This window comes from Rhipicephalus sanguineus, chromosome 9 (genome assembly GCF_013339695.2).
Source record: "Rhipicephalus sanguineus isolate Rsan-2018 chromosome 9, BIME_Rsan_1.4, whole genome shotgun sequence".
Taxonomy (NCBI): domain Eukaryota; kingdom Metazoa; phylum Arthropoda; class Arachnida; order Ixodida; family Ixodidae; genus Rhipicephalus; species Rhipicephalus sanguineus.
The window spans coordinates 11,362,546-11,387,520 of NC_051184.2; the positions used below are offsets into that span (position 1 = coordinate 11,362,546).

Here is a 24,975-nt window from a genome sequence, read left to right on the forward strand (position 1 = left end):
TTTGTAACCCATTAAGAATATTATAACTTGTTGGGCATTAAAAACCAAAAAACTCACAGGGTCCCTTATGCATTCTCTTAAGATGACGCGAATGCGAAAGCCATCTTCTTCTTCTCAGTCGATGTATTGTTTCTCCCCCGCCATCTCCGTATGCTTTCCAAACCTAACGTGGCGTTACACTGCGTCCAGGATCGGAGCCATCGCAAGCTTTCTGCCTTTCACGTGGTTTTGCACTGCCTCCGTGATCGGCCTACCGATCACGGAGACAGTGCAAAGCGACGTTGTCGTGTGGTGACGACATCATGTGATGTCACAAATTTTTGGAACTGCGACGTCATATAGTGAAGTCATCATGTGATGATTTTTTTGCATCACTCGTGTTCACGACTCGCATCCAGACTCGTCTTTTCTGCCTCGGAACCACAAGCAGCGTTGTTTCGCTCGGGGTAAAAAAAAAAAAAACCGTACACTTTCATTTCGTTCAAGGGCCTTACATGATCAAAACTGAATGCGGAGTCTCCAACTACGCCGTGCCTCATAATGGTATGCTGGTTGCGGCGCGTCATACCCAGAATTTGTTTCTTTTAAAATGAAACCGCCGCCAGCTGCATCTTTTGAGCAGCTATTCTTTTCGTCCCGGTGCTCATTTCAAGACTTGCGACATACTCAGGCACTCATTTACGCATGTTGCGTGTTAAAAGTACATATGTGCAAATAAAGCGACCGTTGCGGACGTTTAGAAAGCTAGAATATCAAGGGTGCCCCACGCACAACACAGCGGCAGCAGCGCTCACATACCCTCTCATGCACAGTTGCGCTGTTTGCACCTCTAACGGCGGGTGCTTACTCCATATGAAGCTGAGGCGGGAGTTTCGTGATCAGAAAAACATTGAAGGACTGGCGAAAGCTTTCTTAGAATACTTCTATGCGATCGTTTTGAGCATGCACCTGGTTGCCTGGGAGACGGAAAAATACTGCAAATTGACGTTCTCCAAAAGCGACTACAATGGCACATTCGCCTTCGTAAAGGTGGTGCCAAACAAAGAAACGAGCCCTCACAATTCCCTTCCTTCATTTATATAACAGGATGTTCTGTCCCCAAATTCTCTAAATTAAGGAAAAAGAGATATTTTCACGCCGTCTTCACAATCACCTTTTTTTTGGCGGCAGGTATCTAAGATGAGTAGAGGCATCAATTACGACACTAGATAAAGAAACTAAGCTAATTAACTTTTCACTTAGTGGAGGGAAGCAGTCGGGTCAAATGGGAAAGCTGCAGGCCTTCGAGCGAAGAGCCTCTTGCCGCTTTCAGATTTCACATAAGGAGCCGCTGGCAATAATTAGCGAGTAATGAAATCTGGCAAATTTCGCCGGCCAAACAGAAACTGAAACTCGGAAGGGCGCAAATGCCATACGCTTCTGAGACGTCTAGAACCAGCGATCGTCGTCGTACCAACCATCGACCGACTTCGCTTCGTGGTTGTGTTTCATTTGAGATTAGAGTACGTATGGCGCACGTGAATTAAGGAATACAGAACTAACACCACTGCAATCACCGCCATGAACAGTAACGTCTTTCTGGTCGCCCGCTAGTTGCGCTCATCGAAGCGTCGGTTGCGGTTCCTCCGCAAAATTTGGTTGAATTACGAGAGGCCGATTTTTCAAAATCTCAAAGCGGCAACGGCCTCTTCGCAGGAAGGACAGCAATCCTCCCATTTTCTGGCCCGACCACCTGTCTCCACTAATTAAAAAGTTAATCGAATTATTTTATTTAATTACTGCCCTAATTTCCGTGTCTAGCCATCTTAAGATTTCTGATGTCGTACCGGGGGCCGCATAATAATGCCCCGCGGGCCGCACGCGGCCCGCGGGCCGGAGGTTGCTGACCCCTGATATACCCTTTTTGGTGCAGTTTGGCGCAACCCCTTTTGGCGAAGTTTGGCGCAATTTACGTCGATTTTATCAGGTTGGCGCAGCAAATCCCATTTGGTGCACTTTGGCGCAGTTGGCGCAGGAGTGGAATCACTGTATTTGTGACATGATATGCCTCAGAAATTTCTTGCATTGTCCGATTACACTCATGGTACAAAATTACTGTGCTTTCGAATATGGGATTACATTTTCATGACTGCACATAACGATGCGAGATGAGTGTCACTGATCTCGGAGACGTGTGCGTTGGAGATAGATTGAGAAGGCGCAGGTTGGCACAGCAAACATAATTTAATTGCACACAGGGAAACTATAAGAAAACACTCAAAATTAGGGGTGTGCGAATATCAAATTTTTTGAATACGAATCGAATACGAATATCCACCTTCGAATATCGAATATCAAAGGAAAAATGCCTCCACAGTAACAATATTTTATTTAACATGTAGCTATTTGAAAAAAAAAAAACATTAACAGCAGGACTGGCAACACAACATACACTGCTATCTCCAGAACACAATGTCCAGGCTAGCACAATGAAAGTAATGACTAGATGTTATCATGAAGAAATATAAGTTGCTCCACATGATCAGGCAGCAGGCGCTCCCTTGTAACAGAGACAACCCCCCCCCCCCCGCCACTGAAAAGGCACGCTCGCTTGGAACAGAAGTGGCTGGTATAGGGAAGTACATGGGGCAAAGCTTTGCCAGACTGGGGTATCTGAAGGTGCCTACAGTCCGCCACCAGTCACATAGGTCACTGTCTTTCTTAAGAAGTGGTCCCGCATAGTGAACAAGTGGTAGTGCGGCACGTTACGCCCGCATAATATTGAAAATGTACGGTTACACGATCGCCAACAGCGCTGCACGCCGGAGATGCACCAGCAATAAATCATACGTATTGGGGCGCTCGTCGCAGGCAGATATCGTGCCTCCGTGTACTTACGGTGTTTATCGCTGCTCTCGGCAACGTTTTTAGCTATACGAACGCAGCAGAAATGTGGAAGACGAGTTATTTTATGCATGATAATCGAATCGCACATCCGATTTTTCGAATATTCGAAGTTATCGCATATTCGAAACTTTTCGAATACACGATTTTCGAATCGAATACGAATATTTCGAATGTAATATTCGACGAATATTCGAAACTTTCGAATATTCGCACACCCCTACTCGAAATAACAGTGAAAATCTTATAAACAAAAGAAATATGCAAAAGTCAATCAACGCAATTCTCAGTACTTTCAAACCTACGACTAGCGTCGCTACTAGAGTGTCTGGCCACGTAGGCCTCGCCGTCGAATCATAGTCTGGATGGAACACGCTTACTTGGTTCCGTCAAACTCCATAAGTCCCACCTCCGTGGGGTTGGATCCGCAGTCGATGTATCCGACGATCCTTTTCAATTGTCGCTCCGATACGTGGCGGTAGCAGAAATGTGGAAGACGAGTTATTTTATGCATGATAATCGAATCGCACATCCGATTTTTCGAATATTCGAAGTTATCGCATATTCGAAACTTTTCGAATACACGATTTTCGAATCGAATACGAATATTTCGAATGTAATATTCGACGAATATTCGAAACTTTCAAATATTCGCACACCCCTACTCGAAATAACTAACAGTGAAAATCTTATAAACACAAAAGAAATATGCGAAAGTCAATCAACGCAATTCTCAGTACTTTCAAACCTACGACTAGCGTCGCTACTAGAGTGTCTGGCCACGTAGGCCTCGCCGTCGAATCATAGTCTGGATGGAACACGCTTACTTAGTTCCGTCAAACTCCATAAGTCCCAGCTCCGTGGGGTTGGATCCGCAGTCGATGTATCCGACGATCCTTTTCAATTGTCGCTCCGATACGTGGCGGTTAGCCACGCTGCCGTAAGCTTCTTCCCGGTCGCTGACATGGCCAGGCGTCGCTGCCGCTTAGGCCTAAGTACGAGCTCGACCACTGCTGTAAATGATGACATGGCGTCCCGGGGATTGTTGCTAGCTGAAGCTTGAAGGGGGACTGCTGCTGGTGCGTCCGGAATTGCCGCAAGGTGCTGCAGCACCTCCGAGGAGCCTCGCCCGAGCGTCGTCGAGGTCAACGGACACGCCACGGTGTGCCAGCGTCACGGGCTCCGGAATCGAACGCCCGCTGCCTTCCCGTTAACAGAACATAGCTGCCAATGCGACCTTCTTCTCCAGTAGCCACGCAAACAATGCCAGCTCATCGAACTGCTGCCTTCGTTTACGGCTCGTGTCACGCGCATTGCGCCGTGTGCTATTATGCACGCGCTCGTGTTTGTTCCGCATGTTTCTCCTCCTACTTCGTCGTCTACGTCGTCCATACGTTATCTCCTTACTCATGACATAGGCCCCTTTTTTGAAAGTTTTTTTTTTTCTAAAAAAAAAACTCTACTCTTCTTTCTTTTGTTGTAATGCCCATCTTCTTGTCAACTCACAGGCCTTTCCACTTGACACTTCACCACATACTTGTCACACACACCTACTTCGCTGGTCACTTCACAACACTGCTATATAAGTCAATCGTCTCTATCGCACTATATATACACCACACACATCAATACATCACCATGTATGTTGCACAATTTCCTCCCCTTAGTGCTATCAAGCTTTGCTTTTCCCTGTTTTACCCTCTACACCTATTTTCGCCGCTCAACAACTTCTACTCATAAAATCGGCCCCCACATTTTCTCTCCCTTTAATATATTCTACGCTAAATGAGTATTCTTGCAGTGCAAGACTCCATCGCATTGCTCTTCCATTTGTCAACTTTGCCCTGTTTATGAACTCTAACGGTTGATGATCCGTCTGTACTTTGAAATTCTTTCAGAAAAAATCGCTGCGAAACCTTTTAATACACCCATACTAATGCCAAGCCCTCCTTTTCCACGGTCGAATAATTTCTTTCTGCCTACTCTCCCTTTTGGTACTGTGCGCTGATACCCATCACAAGACTTCACATATCTTATAACTTCTGACTGAATCCCAGGCCAAAAGAATTCCTCGGTAATTCTAGTAAGCGTGTTCTTAATTCCCTGATGCCCTGCCATGGCACTGTCATGCCCCAAGATAAGTATCGCTTTCCTGAAAGCTTTGGGTACCATCAGCTGTAGTACTTCCCTTCCTGAACTAAACTGGCATCTCCTTTACAATAGTCCATCATGTATTTGGAACTCAAATACATTCCTGCTTCGCTGTTTCTTGAATGGTTTCCCTACCTTATGAAAACAACCCTTCAACGATTCATCCTTTTTCTGCTCTTCTCGGAACTCCGTAGGGGTTACATCTATACTCTGCATGTTCGCCACCTTCAATCTTGTGGCCTCTGCTTCTCTCTTTGCCTTCTCTCGTAATTGCTGCCAATGCCACTTCTGCTATTGGCGGCTGCACTTCTCTTACTCTGTTGTGGCATGATTCCTTCTTACCACTCTCCTTTGGTTTACCACTGGTTGCATTCTGTTCATCTACCACGTCCCTGTTGTTTTCCCAGTTCGTATCAGGCTCATCTACTTTCCTGACTCCCGGCACATTACCCAAAATGAGGTCATACATGGGCTTCTCCAAGCACTTTGCTGTCACCCAACCTGTGTAATATGGACTTGCAACTTTTATCCGAGCTTCTGGAAGTTTTCTCACCGAACTATCCACCAAAATGACTGTTGCGTACTCCCCTGTTAGACTTGATTCGTCTACTAAGCTCCTTTTCACCAAAACAATATTTGTGCCTGTATCTCTCAAAACTTTCACCCTTTGTCCATGCACCTCTCCGTCTACGACCGGTAACCATTCTTCTTGCGAGTACAGCTTAATTTCGTTCTTTCCTGACTCTTCTTTCTGTGCCTGTTGCCCTTCTTCCACGCTGTCCCTCTGTGAGTCCACTATACAAGCTACTTTGTCTGTAATCCCAACTTCCTTCGTGCTACCACCCTGGGAGTCCACTATACAGGCTACTTTGTCTGTAGCCCCTGACCTACACTCATTCGCCCGGTGTCCCCTTCTGTTGCACAACTGACACACTACTACTTGTGGATGTGAACGACCATCTCCAGCTCGACAATTCATAGCTCGGTGCCCAATGCGGTTACACAGAAAACACCTGAGTGGTCGCTGTGACGTGTTCGGTACCCCCTGAGGTCTACCCTTTCTCTCATCTGTTCTTGCTTTGTCACAGCCTTCATTTGCCTTCCCTAGGTTTCTAAATCCCTGGGCCTCCAAATACTGATCGGCATGCTCTGCTACATCAAGTGAGGCTACCTTTCGTTCTTTCAGGAAAACACTTAACTTGTTACTGCAGCAATTCAAGAATTGCTCCACGACCATGCAATCACGTATGCCTTCATATGTTTTTTCTACGTTCGCCATCTCCATCCATCTTTCAAAATAATTTGACAAGCGGCACACAAACTGCTTCGCTGTCTCTGCATTCTCTGGCTTGCACCCACGAAACCGCTCCCGGAAGCCTTCCGCCGTCAACCTAAATCTTTGCAACAGTGTTTTCTTAACTTTATCATAATCCATGGAGTCATCGGCGGGCATTCGGCCAAAAACACTTAAGGCTTCTCCTACCAGACAAAGGCTGAGTGCTGTTGCCCACTCCATTCTGTCCCAACCTTGACCCCTGGCAATCCGTTCCAATCTGTGTAAATAGGCGTCCAAGTCATCACGTCTTTCATCGAACAGAGCCATCAACTTCCTCGGACATATGCGGGTAGTTTTGGGTGACTGCGAGCCAGAGAATGCTGATATGACACTCTGGTCATCCTGCAGAACACCATTAAGTTGCGCTAGTCTCAACTTTAATTCGAGAAGCTCTTTCTCGTGTTCAAATTCGCGCTCCTGTTTCCCTCGTTCATACTCGCGTTCCCTCTCCTTCAGTGCTATCTGCTTATCCTGTTCTATTTGGGCATTTTCAAAAAATTTCAAAGTCTCCTCTTCAGTCATTCCTAGATCTTTAGCTACCGCCGTCAAGCGCTCCCAATCCATCTCTGCACCAACTTATTACCAACTGAGAATCGGTGACTGGGCCGGATTGAATCCTGGCAGGCTCGCCAATTGTTTTGTCACTGATCTCGGAGGCGTGTGCGTTGGAGATAGATTGAGAAGGCGCAGGTTGGCACAGCAAACATAATTTAATTGCACACAGGGAAACTATAAGAAAACTGTTGTATATTGTAATATACTTTGTTCTGTTGTATGGCGCCAGGGGGTGCCGCCATTTGATATATATAAACACCCTTGCTACAGCCGAGAGTAAGTTGGGCGTGGTGTGGAACTGTGTGTGTGTCGTTCCTTTTCAGGGCACCACAGGTGCTCGGTGCCTTTCCATCACAAACACTACAATGGCGCAGTCAACATGCGTTTTGAAAGCCTTCCACCCTCCGCCGCTGGCCAACGGCAACCAGCAGCCATGAAGCAAATCATCGGCAACACCAGATGCGGCGATACCCTTTCGGTCTGCTTGCATCGCAGCGAACGGCAGCCCTCGCTCTTCGGCAGCCCTCGCTCTTAGTGCATCGCCGCTTATCGCGCTGCAGATAGCGAGCCACCGCCCCCAGGAAGGTCAGCGAAACGCCAGGTGATAACGTAACGCCACACAGCTGCGACATGGCCGACTTGATAGGAAAGCCGCCCGGGTTTTGGAACCATCCGGGAACACCAACAGTACCGTGGACGCGATGGCTTGAAGATTTTGAAACTTACTTGCTTGCCGCTGGCGGCGAAAGTTTTTCCGCGTAACGCAAAGCCGCACTGCTGAAAACACTGCTTGGAGCCGAAGGTCAGAGGCAGGCATGGGTTGTACTCACCGCGGCATCGGAAACGCCGGGATCAACCAAAGACGCCTACTCCTATTTGGTGCAAACGCTAACGGCCAAGTTCAGCCCTCCAGAGGCAGTAGCCACAGCCAGACTCTCATTTCGGAACCTCACGCAAGGCGAGTCTCACCCCCAGGATTTTCTCTTCGAATTGCAAGATACAGCTAACCAGTGCGACTTCGGTGAACTGAAGGACCAGATGCTGTTCGAACAATTACTCATTGGATTGACTTCTACGCGACTACGGGAACGGTTGCTTGTCGAGGAGGCCACGCTTACGTTTGAGGAGGCCGTGAAGATCATCAACGATGCCGACCGCGTCCAGCGTCGCCTCAAAGAATACGAGCCTGAAGCGCTTGTACAGCTAAACACAGCGCAAGATCAAAGTTCGGCGCAGCGCCGTCCTTTGCCGCGGGTTGTCGCACCTTCTACCGAGCCCAGCCCTTGGCAACTCACTGCACCTTCGTCGACGTGTCAACATTACAACCGGCCACCCCAGTCTGCAACTGGCTGCCCCAACTGTGGCGATCAGCATGCTCCTACTCAGAACTGCCCCGCGCGCGGCAAGGTTTGCTACCAGTGTTCCAAGAGGGGACATTTTGCCACTATGTGTCGCAGCATGCCCTTTGCGCGGTCACCACCAGCATGGCATCAGCAAGCCTCCAGTCCCTCGAGGCCAAGGCGTTTGGATCACGCCGAGTCTATGGCCCTGTCAGACACCCAACCGGACCTCCGCACACCGGGATTTTACGCCGATGTTGAGGTGAACGGAAAGCCTTTATCTTTAATTGTAGACACTGGCTCGTCAGTTTCCATTCTGTCTAAAGAATTGTTTACGCGTTATTTTGTCCAACCGTCAGGTTCTGATTGCAGACTGGTAGCTCCACCTAAAAAACTGAAAGATTATTCAGGGACTATCGTTCCACTTCTCGGGTGTTTTCAAGCTCTGGTAACGTTCCGAAATCGCACTACTGAGATACTGTTCTACGTTGTAAGCAATGGACGATCCCTTCTTGGTAGTGATGCAACCCACAAACTTGATATGATTTTTGCAGGCGACAGCCTTCAATGCTGCGGCACCAGCACACAGCCAATTCCAGTGAATCCCGAGTTTTCTGTGGGCGCACCGGCCTCGCCTCCCCGTGAGTTGCCACGAGTGCCATCTAACACATCTCAAAACATCACATCAGGTACGGTGGGCCACCTACCAGACAGATTCAATCATTTTGAACACTTGTTTACTCCCGGCCTTGGCCTCGTACATGGTGTCACCCATCAGGACAGGATACGTCCTGAAGTCTCACCACAACGCTTAAAGCTCAGGCGGCTGCCTCTCACATTGCGCGAACCAGTCGAACAGGAAATAAAGAACTTATTACGACAAGACGTCATAGAGCGCGTCTCGGCGTCAGAATGGCTGTCTCCCATTGTTGTTGTTCGCACACAGAACGGAGCCATTCGAATGTGTGTGGATCTGCGCACACCTAACCAGGTCATCATTGTTGATAGCTTCCCGTTGCCTCATGCAGAAGACCTGCTGCAGTCTCTTCAGGGTGCTAAATGGTTTTCAAAGTTAGACCTCGCCTCGGCCTATCACCAGGTAACACTACATGAAGACAGTCGCAACTTGACGACCTTTGTAATGCATGAGGGCCTTTTCCGTTTTAAGCGAGTGTGTCTTGGGCTTGCTTCCGCTCCTTCTGCGTTTCAACAACTCATGCACCAAATTCTGTCGGGCTGCTCTGGTGTCAAATTTTACGTTGACGACATCATCGTTTTCGGTAGCACGCAAAAGGAACACGATGACAATCTGGGAAAAGTTCTCACTCGGATTGCTTCCTCGGGGTTAAAGCTAAATGACAAGTGCGTCTTTGATGTCCAAGAGCTGTCATTCATCGGACACAAGATTTCCGCTCAGGGCATATCCCCGCTTGAGAAGAACGTTCAGCAGGTTGAGACCTTTAGCCACCCTTCCAATCCGACCCAACTGCGCTCTTTTCTTGGGTTGACGGAATATTATTCCAAGTTTGTGCCACACATGGCCCACGCAGTGGAGCCACTTCGTCAGTTGCTGCGTAAAGATGTCCCATTCAACTGGGATGTGGCTGCTGAAAATAGTTTTCAGCAGGTAGAAAAGTACCTCCATGATGCGCCCATTTTATCACTGTTTGACCCAACTCTTCCTATTGTGGTGTCCACAGATGCCTCGGATTACGGGCTTGGTGCTGTTTTGCAACAGACCGATGGAGAAAACACTCGAACTATTCAGTTTGCTTCTCGTTCTCTTTCTCCAGCTGAACGCAGGTACTCCACTGGCGAAAAGGAAGCTTTGGCTTGTTTATGGGCTTGCGAAAAGTGTCATGTCTACCTCCGGGGAAGAAAGTTCACACTGATCACGGACCACCAGGCACTGGCTACCCTTTTGTCTGTGAAGGGCTCTGGGAGGAAACCACTGAGAATCGGTAGGTGGACAGCTCGTCTTCTCAACTACACATTCACCGTCCAGTACCGCAAAGGCGAGCAGAATAAGGTAGCAGATGCCCTCTCTTGCAACCCCCTTGATACTTCTGAACCCTCCTTTGCTTTTGAGGAGGAAGTAGTTGCCCAGGTTGAGGCCATGATATCCAGGCATGAGGTACAACAGGCCACGACCTGTAACACAGCACTGAGACAAGTCATGGAATATACGATAAATAGCTGGCCCGCAAGGAAGCAACTTTCTAAAGAACTTCATCCATACTATGAGGTCAGAAGCGAACTTTCGGTGGTAGATAGCATCCTACTGAGAGGGGACCAAGTTGTCCTTCCCAGCCAACTACAAAAACAAGCGCTCGTACTCGCGCATGCAGGACACCCCGGCACAGTGAGAATGCAAGACCTGATTCGCTGCACATACTGGTGGCCAGCTTTTCACAAACATGTCGAGCAGTATGCAAGCGACTGTCAAATTTGCAACAGTGCTGACAAGTCGGCCAAAAGTCAACTGGGGCCCATAGAGCCGACCGAATACCCTCCCCGACCCTGGGTGAAGGTGGCTGTAGACATAATGGGTCCATTTCATTCAGCCCCTCAAGACTGTCGGTACGCCATAGTCATGGTAGACTACTACTCGAAGTGCCCGAGGTGATATTCACATCATGTGTAACCAGTCAATCTGTAATAGGCTTTTTAACCTCAGTTTTTTCCAGAGAGGGACTGCCCGAGGAAATCATCACTGATAATGGCCCCCACTTCACCTCTGTGGAATTCGAAACTTATCTCACTACTGAGGGAATCAAGCACATCAGATCTTCACTTTATTTCCCTCAATCTAACGGCCAGGTTGAGCGGTTTAACCGCGTTCTCAAGTCATTCATTCAGTGTGCCCTTCAGGAACGAAGGCCTCTAAAAAGGACTGTTCTCGACTACGTTGCAATATATCGAACCATTCCGCACACTGCAACTAAGTTGTCTCCGTTTTACTTGCTGCATGGTCGCCAACCGCGAACGCGTCTGCATACTGTAGGCTTCTCCGCGCACAGTTTTCATGAGAACTCATATAACGAGTACCAGGAACTGCGTCAGCGTGTTGAATGCTATCAGCGTAAAATGCAGGAGGATGCTAATCGCAGACGTCCTGCCTACCACAATTCCTTTCAACCTGGTGACCAAGTACGGGTGCATCAGAAAGGACAAGGAGAAGCATCCTACCGGTATTCAGGCCCTAGGGTAATTTATTCCAAGGTAGCCCGTAACACTTATCGTCTGAATGACAGCACTACCTGGCATGCGTCAAAGCTCTCCAAGAGCACACTGAAAGAGCCCCCAACACAGTCAAGACAACGGTACGATTATCCGATACCGATACCCCAGACACTGTGCCACCTTCGTTGCCACCTCCTGTGCCACCCACTGTGTCACCGCCTGTAAGTCTGCAGGTACCTCGAGACACCCAGGATGCGCAGCTTCGGCAAGACGTGGAGTCATCAGAGTCCCGCCAACGATCGTCGTCCCTCACGTCACGACATCAACCACTACACCGATCGGCACGGCCTCAGCGAGAGCGCCGGCATCCACAGTACCTGGAAGACTACATAGCGTAATTCTTTTTGTTAAGGGGAGGAGAAATGTTGTATATTGTAATATACTTTGTTCTGTTGTATGACGCCAGGGGGCGCCGCCATTTGATATATATAAACACCCTCGCTACAGCCGAGGGTGAGTTGGGCGTGGTGTGGAACTGTGTGTGTGTCGTTCCTTTTCAGGGCACCACAGGTGCTCGGTGCCTTTCCATCGCAAACACTACAAAAACACTCAAAATAACTAAGAGTGAAAATCTTATAAACACAAAAGAAATATGCGAAAGTCAATGAACGCAATTCTCAGTACTTTCAAACCTACGACTAGCGTCGCTACTAGAGTGTCTGGCCACGTAGGTCTCGCCGTCGAATCGTAGTCTGGATGGAACACGCTTACTTGGTTCCGTCAAACTCCATAAGTCCCGTCTCCGTGGGGTTGGATCCGCAGTCGATGTATCCGACAATCCTCTTCAATCGTCGCTCCGATACGTGGCGGTCAGCCACGCTGCCGTAAGCCTCTTCCCGGTCGCTGACGTGGCCAGGCGTCGCTGCCGCTAGGCCTAAGTACGAGCTCGGCCCCTGCTGTACATGACGACGTGGCGTCCCGGGAATTGTTGCTGGCTGAAGCTTGAAGGGGGACTGCTGCTGGTGCGTCCGGAATTGCCGCAAGGTGCTGCAGCACCTCCGAGGAGCCTCGCCCAAGCGTCGTCAAGGTCAACGGCCACGCCACGGAGTGCCAGCGTCACGGGCTCCGGAATCGAACACCCACTGCCTTCCCGTTGACAGAACGTAGCTGCCAATGCGACCTTCTTCTCCAGTAGCCACGCAAACAATGCCAGCTCATCGAACTGCTGCCTTCGTTTACGGCTCGTGTCACATGCATCGCGCCGTGTGCTACCATGCACGCGCTCGTGCCTGTTCCGCGTGCTTCTCCTCCTACTTCATCGTCTTTATCGTCCATATGTTCTCTCCTTACTCATGACAATGAGACGGCTCCATTCAATGATTTTCAATGCTCGCTGAGGCACGTATTAATACATCGACCAGTCTGGCCGATGTACATGTGGACACAAGAAAGAGAAATTTGCAGTTAACTCCTACACAGTCTACAAAACAATTGGCATGCATCTGACCGCATTTTTTTTTTTTTTCACCACCGCAGACCCCTGCGACCTTAATGCGACTAAGCTTATTTCGGCCGGCAAACACAACCTTCACCCCACATCGCTTCCCTACATTCTTCAGGCCATGCGACTTATTATACATATGTGGAATAACTGCAATATTTCCAGTTTCTTCATTATTTACGGATGGAGGACATCCGTGTTAATCTTTCTTTGCCATGCGAACAGATTTTCGCGAACAGATTTTCGCAAATCGACACAGCGATACGCAGGATATCCCGCCTCTTTGATCACTTTGCATCTGGAAACTACTGCTCATCTTATGTGCGCAAGTTTTTTTCCAATGCTTTGCGTAATCATGACATCACAATTCCTCGTTTAACAATATTCGAATGCGCCGACGCGAAATTAAGCACCGATTTCGCTCAACGCGGGCTATACTGCCCGCAAACATGCTCCGCAGTGAAACTTAAAAGCATGTATCAAGAAACTGCAAATTACCAGAGCAAGGCATCTCGCAAGTGAATTCTAGTCCCATCCCTTTTCTTTAAACACGTTTAGAATGTGCTCACTTCTTTGTACAGCACGTGACTCGTTAATTAAAGTGAAATAATCATTTCTATACCTGAACACTGTAACACCTCTCTACAGTTTGGTTAAACCTGATCACGAGTCGCTATGCCAATAAATGCATAGCGGCTTGTGAACAAGTAATCATTGAATAAATGCGAATTCGGTGTTCCACCTCACATTGCTCACGATAGCACGCTTGGACTGTATGTATCGGCACGTGATAATTCGCATGCCGCTTAACTGCTACATCCGGTATACATCCGCTCTGTAAAACCTACACGACTGCATCGTTCCTTTCGCATTTCATGCGTAGAGATACATGCAGGTGCGTTCAGACATGTGCAGTATTTAGCATTTAATAATAGTCAACCAGCGGCAACGTGTTTTTTTCGTTTGGTGCTCCCACGGCGCCAACGAGCAGCGAGCGATGGAACAGCCGGCGGGCTCGCCGTACACACTTTTCCCATAGTGCTTCACGCGCCCGCGGAGGGTTCTGGGATCACTTGAAAAAGGTCTATTGTACACACCGCCACTGAAGGTGATAAGATCATATAACTAGAAGCATTAAAATGCGATTATACATGTTACAGTGCATAAAACACCAAAATAATGTTATATAATTGTTGGCGAGAGAAAACATGACATAAATGTTAGAGTGAAAACGTGACAGAAACTTTCTTTCATTCTGTAAGCATTATCCCATTACTACTTCTTTCTCGTGTCCTCTAAGTGATGTAACCTCCGGCGTCCCCCAGGGTAGTGTTTTGGGTCCCTTGTTATTTTAGATGCTTCGCATCTTATAGCGGAGTTCAATCCGGTGGTGGTGGTGTGCGGCGTGACCACCCTTACTGCGCATGCGCATACCCTCTCCACACACCTCCTCTCCACTTCCCCTCTCCACTCATTCTCTCTCCTCCCCCTCTCCTGTACTCCTCTCCCATACCCCTCTCCAATCTTCCTCTGAAACACAGGCTAGACATGCCGACATTCTCTCCTGCGCAACGCCGCAATGAGCGCCAGCGCATACGTGTCCCCTCTCCCTCTCTCTCCTCTCCTACGCTGCCACCCTCTCGCACGCCTGTCGACCGCGTTCCCTGATCGCCCTGTGAGAATTAACGGCGAGGCTACAGGGAGAACAAGGCGCGCGCAGAGTTCCTCTTTGCGTTCGACGCGAGGTCGGTAGCATGCCCAACGAACGCCAACGGAACGCGATCGTGCAAGTGCTCCGGCTTCGCATCGCCTCATGGTCCCCTTTAGCGGGAAATGGTGTAATTTTTTAATTTACATTAATGAACTACCATCGCATATGCCACCTAGTGGTGGCTACATGGTTGAGCATCCACTTCCAATGCGGTAAGTACCGGGTTTGTTTCCCAAGGCCGGCCGGAAACCCACCAGCTTTTCTAAGGAGTAGAGGAGCAGACCGATCTGGCGCTCGGTTGTTCTTGGGTACTCATCTCGAAAGGTGAAGGTGCTGTAAAGGCTGCTGGGCGCACCTTAACCCACCACAGCCTTGGTGAAATAGTTAAGCATCCACCGCTGCTGTGGGAGGCAGAGAATTGCTGCGGCCGGGTACCTACCAGTAAAATAAGTACAAGCGCACTTCTGGCCTGGTGCTCGGCAGAACAAAGTACATGGTCACTTGGGAGGACACCCACCCTGTGGGAAATTAGCGGCATGGGACGGCCGGACCTAATAATAAGGTTATCCTCATTTTTTTTAACATTACTTAGAAACAACAGACAAAAAAGTCAAGGAAAGTAAAGAGGATCTCTGGCAATGGACGTGCCTGTGACCTGCACAGCTGCCTCCACACTGGCGCCCTTGTGGGTGCTGCTCATAACCACAACCAGATAACATGTTGGCGCGAGCGACGTTTTCTTGTGCTGACTGCCACACTGCCTTTGTGGCTCTGAGACTGAGGCCATGTCTTCGAGCCATTGCAGTCAAGCCAGTGCAAGGACATTCCATAGGGATATTTACATCACATGTATTGTCTTCTTTCGTAGAGCTTGTGTAGCTGTTTGTTTTAAGTTTTTGCCGGGGTATGCATTGATTTAAAGGGACACTAACGGCAAATAACAATTTATCTCGGAGTGAAAGCTCAATGTATGACAACGTCTAAAACGGCAATATTATGAAGAGCAGTGCCCTACTTACCGAGAAATTAAGCTAAATGTATCACACGATGAGCGCCACGAGCGGCACATTTTGGAAATGACCCCAATGACGTGAGAGAGTTCGACTACAATTAATCACTCGTAATCAAACTAGCTGCAATAAAAAAAGAACCTTCCGTGCATCAAGATACGTAATAAAATGCTGCTTCTTTGTTTCTGTTTGATTCATGGAAAAAAGAACCTCTGGCGTTGCCATGGGGAACGGCAGGCGTGGTTCAAAGGTTCCGTTTTCGCCGAACTGCACTTCGCCTGGCACCCTGCTTCGTTCTTGCGGTCGCGTCTCAGTGGTAGTTTTGGTATCGCGTACTGCCGCGTGTGTTTTGCGCGCTCTGACAGAAAGTCACTCTGACAGAGTCACTCTGACAGAAAGTTCGACAAAAATGCCGCATTCATGTGACGTTGCCGGATGCCCGAATGGTGCACGCCGCCAGTGCACGCTGCTGCGCAGTAAAGGCGGGCAACGTTGGGCACGGCAGCAGTGACGTGAGAAACACCGCTTTCAGGAGGTTGATTTGAAGTGCGCCAACCCACGGACTCGTGGGACTGAGTGAAACGTGGACGACACTGCATTCACAGCACATTGTAAGTGTTATGTTGTTTTGTGTGTTATGTGCTCTGTGTGTTGTATTGGCATGAAGTATCTGGTTATTTAGTGAGTTACTAGTTATGTATTAGATTTGGCTGGCGAGCTCGCCGTTGTAGAAACGTTTAATAAATGTACTCGCGCTCGGTTTCTCGACGATGTCTGCTGTCTGCGTGTGTTTCGAGAGCGGCGCTCTTCTTCAGACCCTACACGGTTTGTGAACCATTGTAGATTTCTATTTCTCTAAACCAGAACTTCACCAGAGTGAAATGAAGCATGTTGAAACTGAACCAAATTCACGTTTTTTATTTCAACTCTCTAGTGCCAATGATTTACGAGTTTGTCAAATTCACCAACTATGGTGGAGCAAGAACATGGAACATCAAATGTTAACTGTGTATATATGTCACCTTTCAAACATTAAACGTTCAGTTGAGTCCGCGCGAGTCCTGTTTTCCCTGTCTTTGTCTGTGTTTTTAGCGCAGTTTTAGTCGTCACAGTTCATACTTACAGTTCAGGTCATGTTCCTGCTGAAGACGGAAGCATGCCTGGCAGCCAATGAGCAGAAAGACGATGGCGGGCGCCATTCGCACACTGTCCACCACACGCAGCTGTAGCTGTTGGGGCGCAACGTGCGCATAGGTTGCATGAGCGGGTCGCACAGACAGCCACGCTGTGCCCACCGCTTGGCCCTGAACAAGGACAGCCCATACGTGCAGATTGACTGGCCCTTCTGGCACAAACCTGCATTGCACTCTAGTAAGTTTGATTGGAAAACATCACTACGTGGCAGCTCATTCAAGAACTATATATAGTCTCAGTGCAGACAATCATTTATGGGCAAATGCACAGACCACTTTTTACCCAAAGAAATTTTTATCTTTTACACAGCGCAGTACATAAACGCGTTTAACACTTATTTTCCTTTAAGGAGTTCTTTATGTAATGGTAATAGTTCCAAACTACAGAAGTGATTTTCTAGGCCACACATTAGCCATGAAATGTTCTCATGTGCTGACCAAGGAAAACAGATTGCGCATGGCTTGCATGCACAACCTGTTATAACCCTCCAAGATATTTTGCAAGGAACAGAACATGGAACAAACTGCCAATATTTATGATGCACAGGTAGACTGGTTATATGAAAGGAAAAGATGGATGCGCGCAAACTACAGACAAGGACGCAGAAGACACGGAGAAGCGTGAACTTTCAACTCACTAAAGTTGAAAGTTCACGCTCGTCCGTGTCTTCCGCGTCCTTGTCTATAGTCTGCGCATCCATCTTTTCCTTGCAAGCATGAACCAACTCGCCCAGCAGCAAGCTCTACTGGTTATAGGAAGATGCTAAATTAGAAAGAGATGATTAAAGGTTGAAATCACAGTTGATATAAAGCATAAGTAAAGCTAGACACAACCTATTGAATCCAACAGACAATTAAACCAAGGAAAGCATGAGGGACATTATTCATTACGTTTAAATGTAGCATAGTACAGTCACCGACCGATAAATCGGACATGCTCGGTAATTCGGACTGTCGCGCGGCACCGCCGATGATCCCATAGAAGTAATGTGTAAAGACGACCGATATTTCGGACAGCTGCGAGATCTACATTCGATAATCCGGACCCTGTCCGAGACTGTCGCGCACGCCGAATCGCCAGCCATCATCTCCTCCGGCACCCGTACCATACAAAGTATGGCCTCAGAGATCAAAACGAAAGCTAATTGGTGATCTATGAGGCTCTATTTCGATCGCTACTTTATGCCTCAGAATTGTGATTGGAAATGCCGATCTTGGAGGCACTGGTCAACTGTGGGAAATCGTATCGACATCGCGAACATCGTACATTCCGGTTCCTGTATCCCCGCGCTGCGCTGCCATCGCCGCCATTCTGTCGAATGCGTCTGCGGTAAAGCGTTCGGCGCGCGCGTTCTGTTTTATCTCGAGACTTGCTTTATTTTACGATCTGCTGTCTCAAAAGATCTGAGTTAAATGGCGCCAACGGTGCCCTCACAGCCAGCGCCGAAGGCCGCGCCGACGACAACGAAACGCGGCAGATACAGTCAACTGCCGATTTTTCGGACGCCCGATCTTCCAGACATGCTCGAAAATTCGGACGCTTTCGCGGCACCGTCACCAGCCCCATAGACGTCAATGGTCAAGAACGTCGGAAATTTCGGACGCTAAAACTCTTCGGCGTCCGATTTTTCGGACTTTCTGCCCAAATTGCAGGTCCGAAAGGCAATAATTGAAGCCCCCACCTCTGCCGCGTTTATCATCTCGTAAGTTCGAACCAGCGCTTTCGCGAGTCGACCTGTTTGCGACAGTAGCAGAGTCCGAAAGTCAGCTTTGTCACGACGCCGAAGTGTTATGGGGTGAAGCGGACCGGAAATTCAAAGGGGCCGCTTTCACGGCGCCGTGCGGCGATGTCTTTACGGATAAGCAGTGGATGCACGGAGGCGTGATGGCGGCAGGTGGCAAACGCGCCAGTACGGCTCAATCGCTGACAAGCCTTACGATAAGCATCTTCAGTCAACTGCTCGATAGTGCATGTGGCCTGGTGCTATTGCATGCGTAGTGCACGCATTTAATAGGCGAGAACCCAAACGCGCCGCGCCGCGCCGCCATTCATGCTGCCTCTTTGTGCGACCGCTAAGTGCGCGGCACAGATGCGTTGCCTTCACGAACGAAACCAGCTCGTCATCTTATAGCGATCACATCGAACTGGCGGAGATGCAGGCGGACTTGGTTGCACTAAGCGGAAGTGCGGGCAGCAACGCATTGACAACTCTTTTCGGCCACCAGGACCCTGAAGTGTCAATAAAAGTGTTATTTTCTTTTTTTCTGGCGCATTCGTTTTTTCGGACATTCGATAATTCGGACTTATTTACGTTCCCCGTGGAGTCCGAATTATCGGTCGTCGACTGTAATTATAACATATATAAAAACTGATTAAAGCAAACGAACAAACATCCTTGCCATCAATGGGGCCTGATCCCATAGCCTTCAAATGGTGTACCACGGTCTCTGCCTTGGTTATAAGTTGCACTGGTTATCAATTTCAGATTACACTCAGAGAAATACCAAACAAAATGGATGGAGGAATGCTTTCTATTGTAGTTGGATTGATAGAGCATCACACACGTAATTCGAAGGTTGTGGGTTTGGGCCCCATTGATGAAATGGGTGTTTTATCGTACACTTTAATTCATTTCAATTTATGTCATAATTACTACACTGCAGCTAAAAACAAATAACGTCCCTTATGCTTTCCTTGCCTTAACTGTCTGTTGGATTCAAAGGGTTGTGTCTAACAAACGAAACAAGCCGAACAATTTTCCTTGTTTCATTTTTATAACTAAAGCTAGTAACATTGGAGGAAAGGTACTGGCAGAATTAGCGGGAGCTGCAAGTGACGTCTCACAAACCAGATTATGCGAAACATGGAACCGCCATTGATACATGCTACCAGAAAAAGTATGGCCTTTGAGATCAGCTTCTGCTGCTCCAACAGAGTGGCTGGGACATGGATTCAGACACCACCTATTGGACGTGCAAGTAGAGAGTCATGCACAAGAAAAAACAAATGAAACGCTTATTTTGTGCATGGGTTTGTCAGGTAGCATAAAGTCCAGTGATGACAGGGAAGCGAGGTCCAGGCTTATCCTTAATACGAACAGAGAAAGGAGATAAATATGAACAGGCCACCATGGTAGCACATACAAGCAATGCAGTGTCATTTATGTCATTAACAAATATATTAATTCAGAACAGGAGGATGAGCACAGTCTAGTGCTAATGGAGGAGAATGCCTCTTATTTTTAACACTTTTTGTTAGTGATTAACAAATTTTTAGATCTACACTGCTGGTCAAGAGTAAAGGCGCAACCACATGCATGTAATTTTTTAGCTATGATGGCATGCGGCAGGTTTTGCTCTTATGGAAGGCAATCCATCACTTTTGCTTCTTGTATCGCAAGTTTTTGCGACAGCCGGAAAATTTCGCTTTTCACCCTAAAGTCCACTCAGTGGCTTCGGCTGGTTACCACAAGATTGTGCAACTTGGCAATAACCAGGACCCATCTACACATTTGTTCTTGCTACTTGCTGTCCACATTTACAGCAAGAAAAGCAAAGAAAAATCAGCCTCTGCTCCACCTCGTATCCCACCGAGAACAAAATATTAACAATTTTCTGTGGTTATTAGCCAAGTTGTTTGGTTTGATGCTGTTAGGCCTGAGATGCCAATGAAAGCTGTGAAAGTGCTTTAATCTACACTGTTTTTTTTATTATTATATGTATATAAGGAGAGGTTGGTGCCAATGCGTGGCACTGGCTACTCCTCTTCTCTTGCACAATGGTTGTCGTTGCGAAGTAGAAAATAAACACAAGGCAATACAAAGGCACATAGTACAGCACTCAATCCAAGTTCTTCAATAGAATATTCTGTCCACTCAACACAAAAGTTGACAAAACACAAGTATTCACACAATTGAAATGTCTACACAAAACATAACAGTTCAGTAAAATGTTGCCATAGCTTATCATTTCAGTTGGGAATTGTGTCTTAAATACCGCAGTGTAACTGCAGCAATGAGGTTTTCACAAAGAATTTTCTGCTAAAGCGAAAAATACAAGAATATTGTGTCCAAGGATACTGGTTAACATTAACACGAACATAATTTTATTAGATTTAATACTTTTGTGATGTTTCTCATTCCTCCAAAAGTTGCACTACTGCGCGCACAGAAATGTTTTGAGAATTATTATTACTATAAAGACGTTTATTAGCGGGCACTCGGCGACGATAAACGACTGCGACAGTCAAAGCGGGGTGCCGACTCTGAGCGCGAGGAGCGTGCTGTCCGAGAAGAGCGGAAGAGGACGACCCACTAGTAAGCGCTCGAGAGGGCGACCCATTACAGGCTTCCAACGCTTCGCTACAATTACCCCGGGTACGAAAAGGGAGCCGCCTGGCGACCTAACTGCTTGTCACTATGAGCGGGTCATGGTAGGGTTTCAGGCGCTCCACGTTGACAATGTCGCGCCCTCGACGGCGCATGTCCGAAGATGGTTCAAGGGGTTCAATCACGTAGTTGACCGGGGACGTGCGTTCGACGACACGGTAGGGGCCGTCGTATTTCGGCAGTAGTTTTGAAGAGAGGCCAGGTGCAGTGGTAGGGACCGAGAGCCATACGAGTGCTTCAGGGAGGAACGTGGGCGCAGAAGTGGTGGTGTCACCGCGAATGCTCTTCTGCCGCTCTTCGTCATTCGTAGTAAATGTCTTGGCAAGCTCCCGACACTCCTCAGCAAGTCTTGCTGTGGCAGAAATAGGCGCACACTCAGACGGGTCCGGCGTGTATGGAAGGATTGTGTCGATTGTGCGCGACGGGTGCCTGCCGTACAATAAGAAAAAGGGCGAGAAACCAGTAGTGCTCTGCGGGGCGGTATTATAGGCGTAGGTGACAAAAGGCAGAATGGCCTCCCAATTTGTGTGATCGGTGGCGACGTACATCGAGAGCATGTCGCCGAGCGTGCGGTTAAAGCGTTCGGTGAGGCCATTTGTCTGCGGGTGGTAAGCAGTAGTTTTCCGGTGAACAACGTTGCACTCTTTGAGAATGGCTTCGACGACTTCCGACAAGAAGACACGACCTCGATCGCTGAGCAGCTCCTGGGGTGGACCGTGGCGCAGCATGAATCGGTGCAGCAGGAAGGAGGCAACATCGCGCGCTGTAGCCGCTGGGAGGGCGGCAGTTTCGGCGTATCGCGTAAGGTGGTCAACAGCGACGATGGCCCAGCGGTTACCAGCCGACGTTAGAGGAAGTGGTCCATACAAATCGATGCCAACGCGCCCAAACGGCCGGTCAGGGCAAGGTAGAGGTTGCAGACCTGCCGGCGACAGGTGCGTTGAAGTTTTGCGGCGCTGACAATCGATGCAGGAGCGAACGAACTTCTGCACGTAGCGGTACATCCCTCGCCAAAAGTACCGTTGGCGAATGCGGTGGTAGGTTTTCGATACCCCAGAGTGTGCACACTGCGGGTCAGAGTGGAACGACTCGCATATGTCGGAACGCAGACTGCGGGGTATTACGAGTAGCCACTGGCGGCCGTCGCCATAATTGCGTCGGTGGAGGAGTTCGTCGCGAACGGCGAAATGGTGCGCTTGACGACGCAATGCGCGAGTGGATGGTGTCGCCGATGGATCACTCAGCAAGGCTATCAGTGAGGCAATCCAGTGATCCTTGCGCTGTTCAGTGGCGATGGTTTGAATGTCGATAGACGAAACGGCATTGTGAGACACTGAGCTGGAAGTATTGTCGTCAGGCAAGGGGGAGCGCGAGAGTGCGTCGGCGTCAGCATGCTGGCGTCCGTTGCGGTACAGCACGCGGATATCGTAGTCCTGTAGGCGAAGTGCCCAGCGGGCGAGGCGGCCTGAGGGATCCTTCAATGACGACAACCAGCATAGTGCATGATGGTCGGTGATGACATCAAATGGGCGACCATACAAAAAAGGTCGGAATTTCGTAAGGGCCCAGATGATCGCCAGGCATTCCTTTTCGGTGACGGTGTAATTGGTCTCGGCTTTGTGTAATTGGTCTCGGCTCAAAGGTGGCGGGCGCATTACACAGCCCAAACGGCATGACGTTAAATTCGTACAGGCCGTCGGGCGTGACAAAGGCGGTCTTCGGTCGAGCGTCATCAGCCATAGGTACTTGCCAGTACCCTGAGCGCAAATCGAGAGATGAAAAGAATTCGGCGCCTTGCAGGCTGTCAATCGCGTCGTCTATTCGCGGCAGTGGATACACGTCCTTACGAGTGATCTTGTTGAGTCGTCTGTAGTCCACACAGAACCGCACAGAACCGTCCTTCTTCGCAACAAGAACGACAGGAGACGCCCACGGGCTGTTAGAGGGTCGAATGACATCACGTCGAAGCCTGTCGTCGACTTGCTCGGTGATTACACGGCGTTCGGCGGGAGATACGCGATATGGACGTTGCCGCAGTGGCAGGTGGTCGCCAGTGTCGATGCCATGCGTAACGGCCGACGTGCGGCCGAGAGAAGTTTGAGCGACATCGAAAGAAGGGCGAAATTCTTCCAACAGGTCCAAAAGCTGGGAACGCTGGACCTGAGTAAGGTTGTCAGCTATGGAGGAACCAAATACGTCAGCGTGTGATGAACCAGACGTCGAAACAGCACTGAGTGTACTCGAACTTCGGCCGTGAGAATCATCGGGCTCCTCCATAACTTGTGCGTCTTCGAGGGGTTCTACGCTGCCCAGACATTCCCCTCGCACCAACGTAACACTGCACGGGGAGGGGTTGATTACAAAAATAGAGGTGCTGCCCTGGGTGACTTGAACGGTCGCGAAAGGCACCAGCAAGCCTTTCCTCGTGCAAACACGGTCATATGGCGAGAGGAGTGCAACGGTGTCGGGCCGTTGACGAGTTTGCAGGCACTTTTATGTCGTCTTTGACGAGTACCTTGCTCGCAGCCGATGGACTGTCTGCCGGCGTCAAATTAGAGAATGGTGAGAGCTCTATTTCGGCGGGTGCGCAATGAATTACGGCGTCGTGGCGGGAGAGAAAATCCCATCCGAGGATGACGTCGTGAGAGCATGCAGGAATTATGATCAATTCGACGGCGTACATAGCGTCCTTAAAGGGGTCGTGAAACGTCCTCCAAAAATTTTCAACTACGTGTGTATTCAGAATCCTGGCCGTCCATTTAGTACTATACATCGACTCGTTTGATGTCTGGGTTCTGGGTTCGCTGAATTACTAAAAAAGCGCAATTTCGGTTTCCCCGCTCACGTTCCAGTCAACTGTGTAGCTGACGTCATTTTAAGACAGCCAATGAAAAGTCTCTGTCGTTGACAAAACATGGCAACGCAGCAATGTTTTTGAGTTTTAGTTGACCGTGGTTCGTAGCATCATACTGTTTAGATTGTGGTGCCGGCAACACCATAACATCATGGACACACAGCGGGCGATGGCTGACCTTCCCGAACTACAGCGTCGTCTGCTAGAGCGGAGTCGGCTGTTAGGCTTTGAGCCGTACGACCGGCCATCGTCAGAGCAAGACAGCGGCAGCGGCGACGACGGTGAAGAAGCCTGCGCCGTGGAGGCACCTGTATCGAGACCACGTGGAAAAACCTGCGCTAGCGGAAGCCCCGACCATGACCTCACACCTCCTGAGCTTTTTCGGTGGTGCGTCGAGCAAGAGGTTCTGCGTCGGTACGGCGTCACGCTTGAGGCGAGCATTTTTTGTGTCCAAACCGAGACTCCGAAGGACATTGAGGTTGGTTTGGTAGTCTTCTGGCAGAAAGTGGTCGGAACACACGAAACCACTCTCTGAGCCCAGACCATCGGGGCCATCGCGGTTGATAGCTCGAAGCCACACTGCTCTGCGCTGTGGCTCGCTGGGCAGCTTGTGAAAGCGAACGTTGTTTGCACTTTCATAAGTTGTGCGGCACTGTCTGACGACGCACACAGTTGGCATAGCGAGGACTAAGCCACCGAGAACACACAGTAGAACACAACTTGCGACGCTGCACTGACTGCACCGACCGAGCCCAGCAAACCGACGGGAAGGCATGGATACACACGTGAAAGAGCCCGGATGTACTTGAAAGCGGAACCGAGCAGATCACTCACTGTGATTGTACAGCTTAGAACTCAGAGCGCCAAAAT

At 49.0% G+C, this 24,975-nt stretch overlaps 1 protein-coding gene across 2 annotated transcripts in view; it reads right to left on the reverse strand.

Moving 5' to 3' along the window:
• Positions 1–24,975, reverse strand: part of LOC119404591 (nuclear pore membrane glycoprotein 210) — a 345,697-nt gene that overhangs the window by 243,408 nt on the left and 77,314 nt on the right. For both annotated transcript variants that reach the window (XM_037671142.2, XM_049418937.1), the window contains exon 5: positions 16,794–17,026. In XM_037671142.2, coding sequence (XP_037527070.1) covers positions 16,794–17,026 — 233 coding nt within the window. The remainder of the gene's footprint in view (positions 1–16,793; positions 17,027–24,975) is intronic.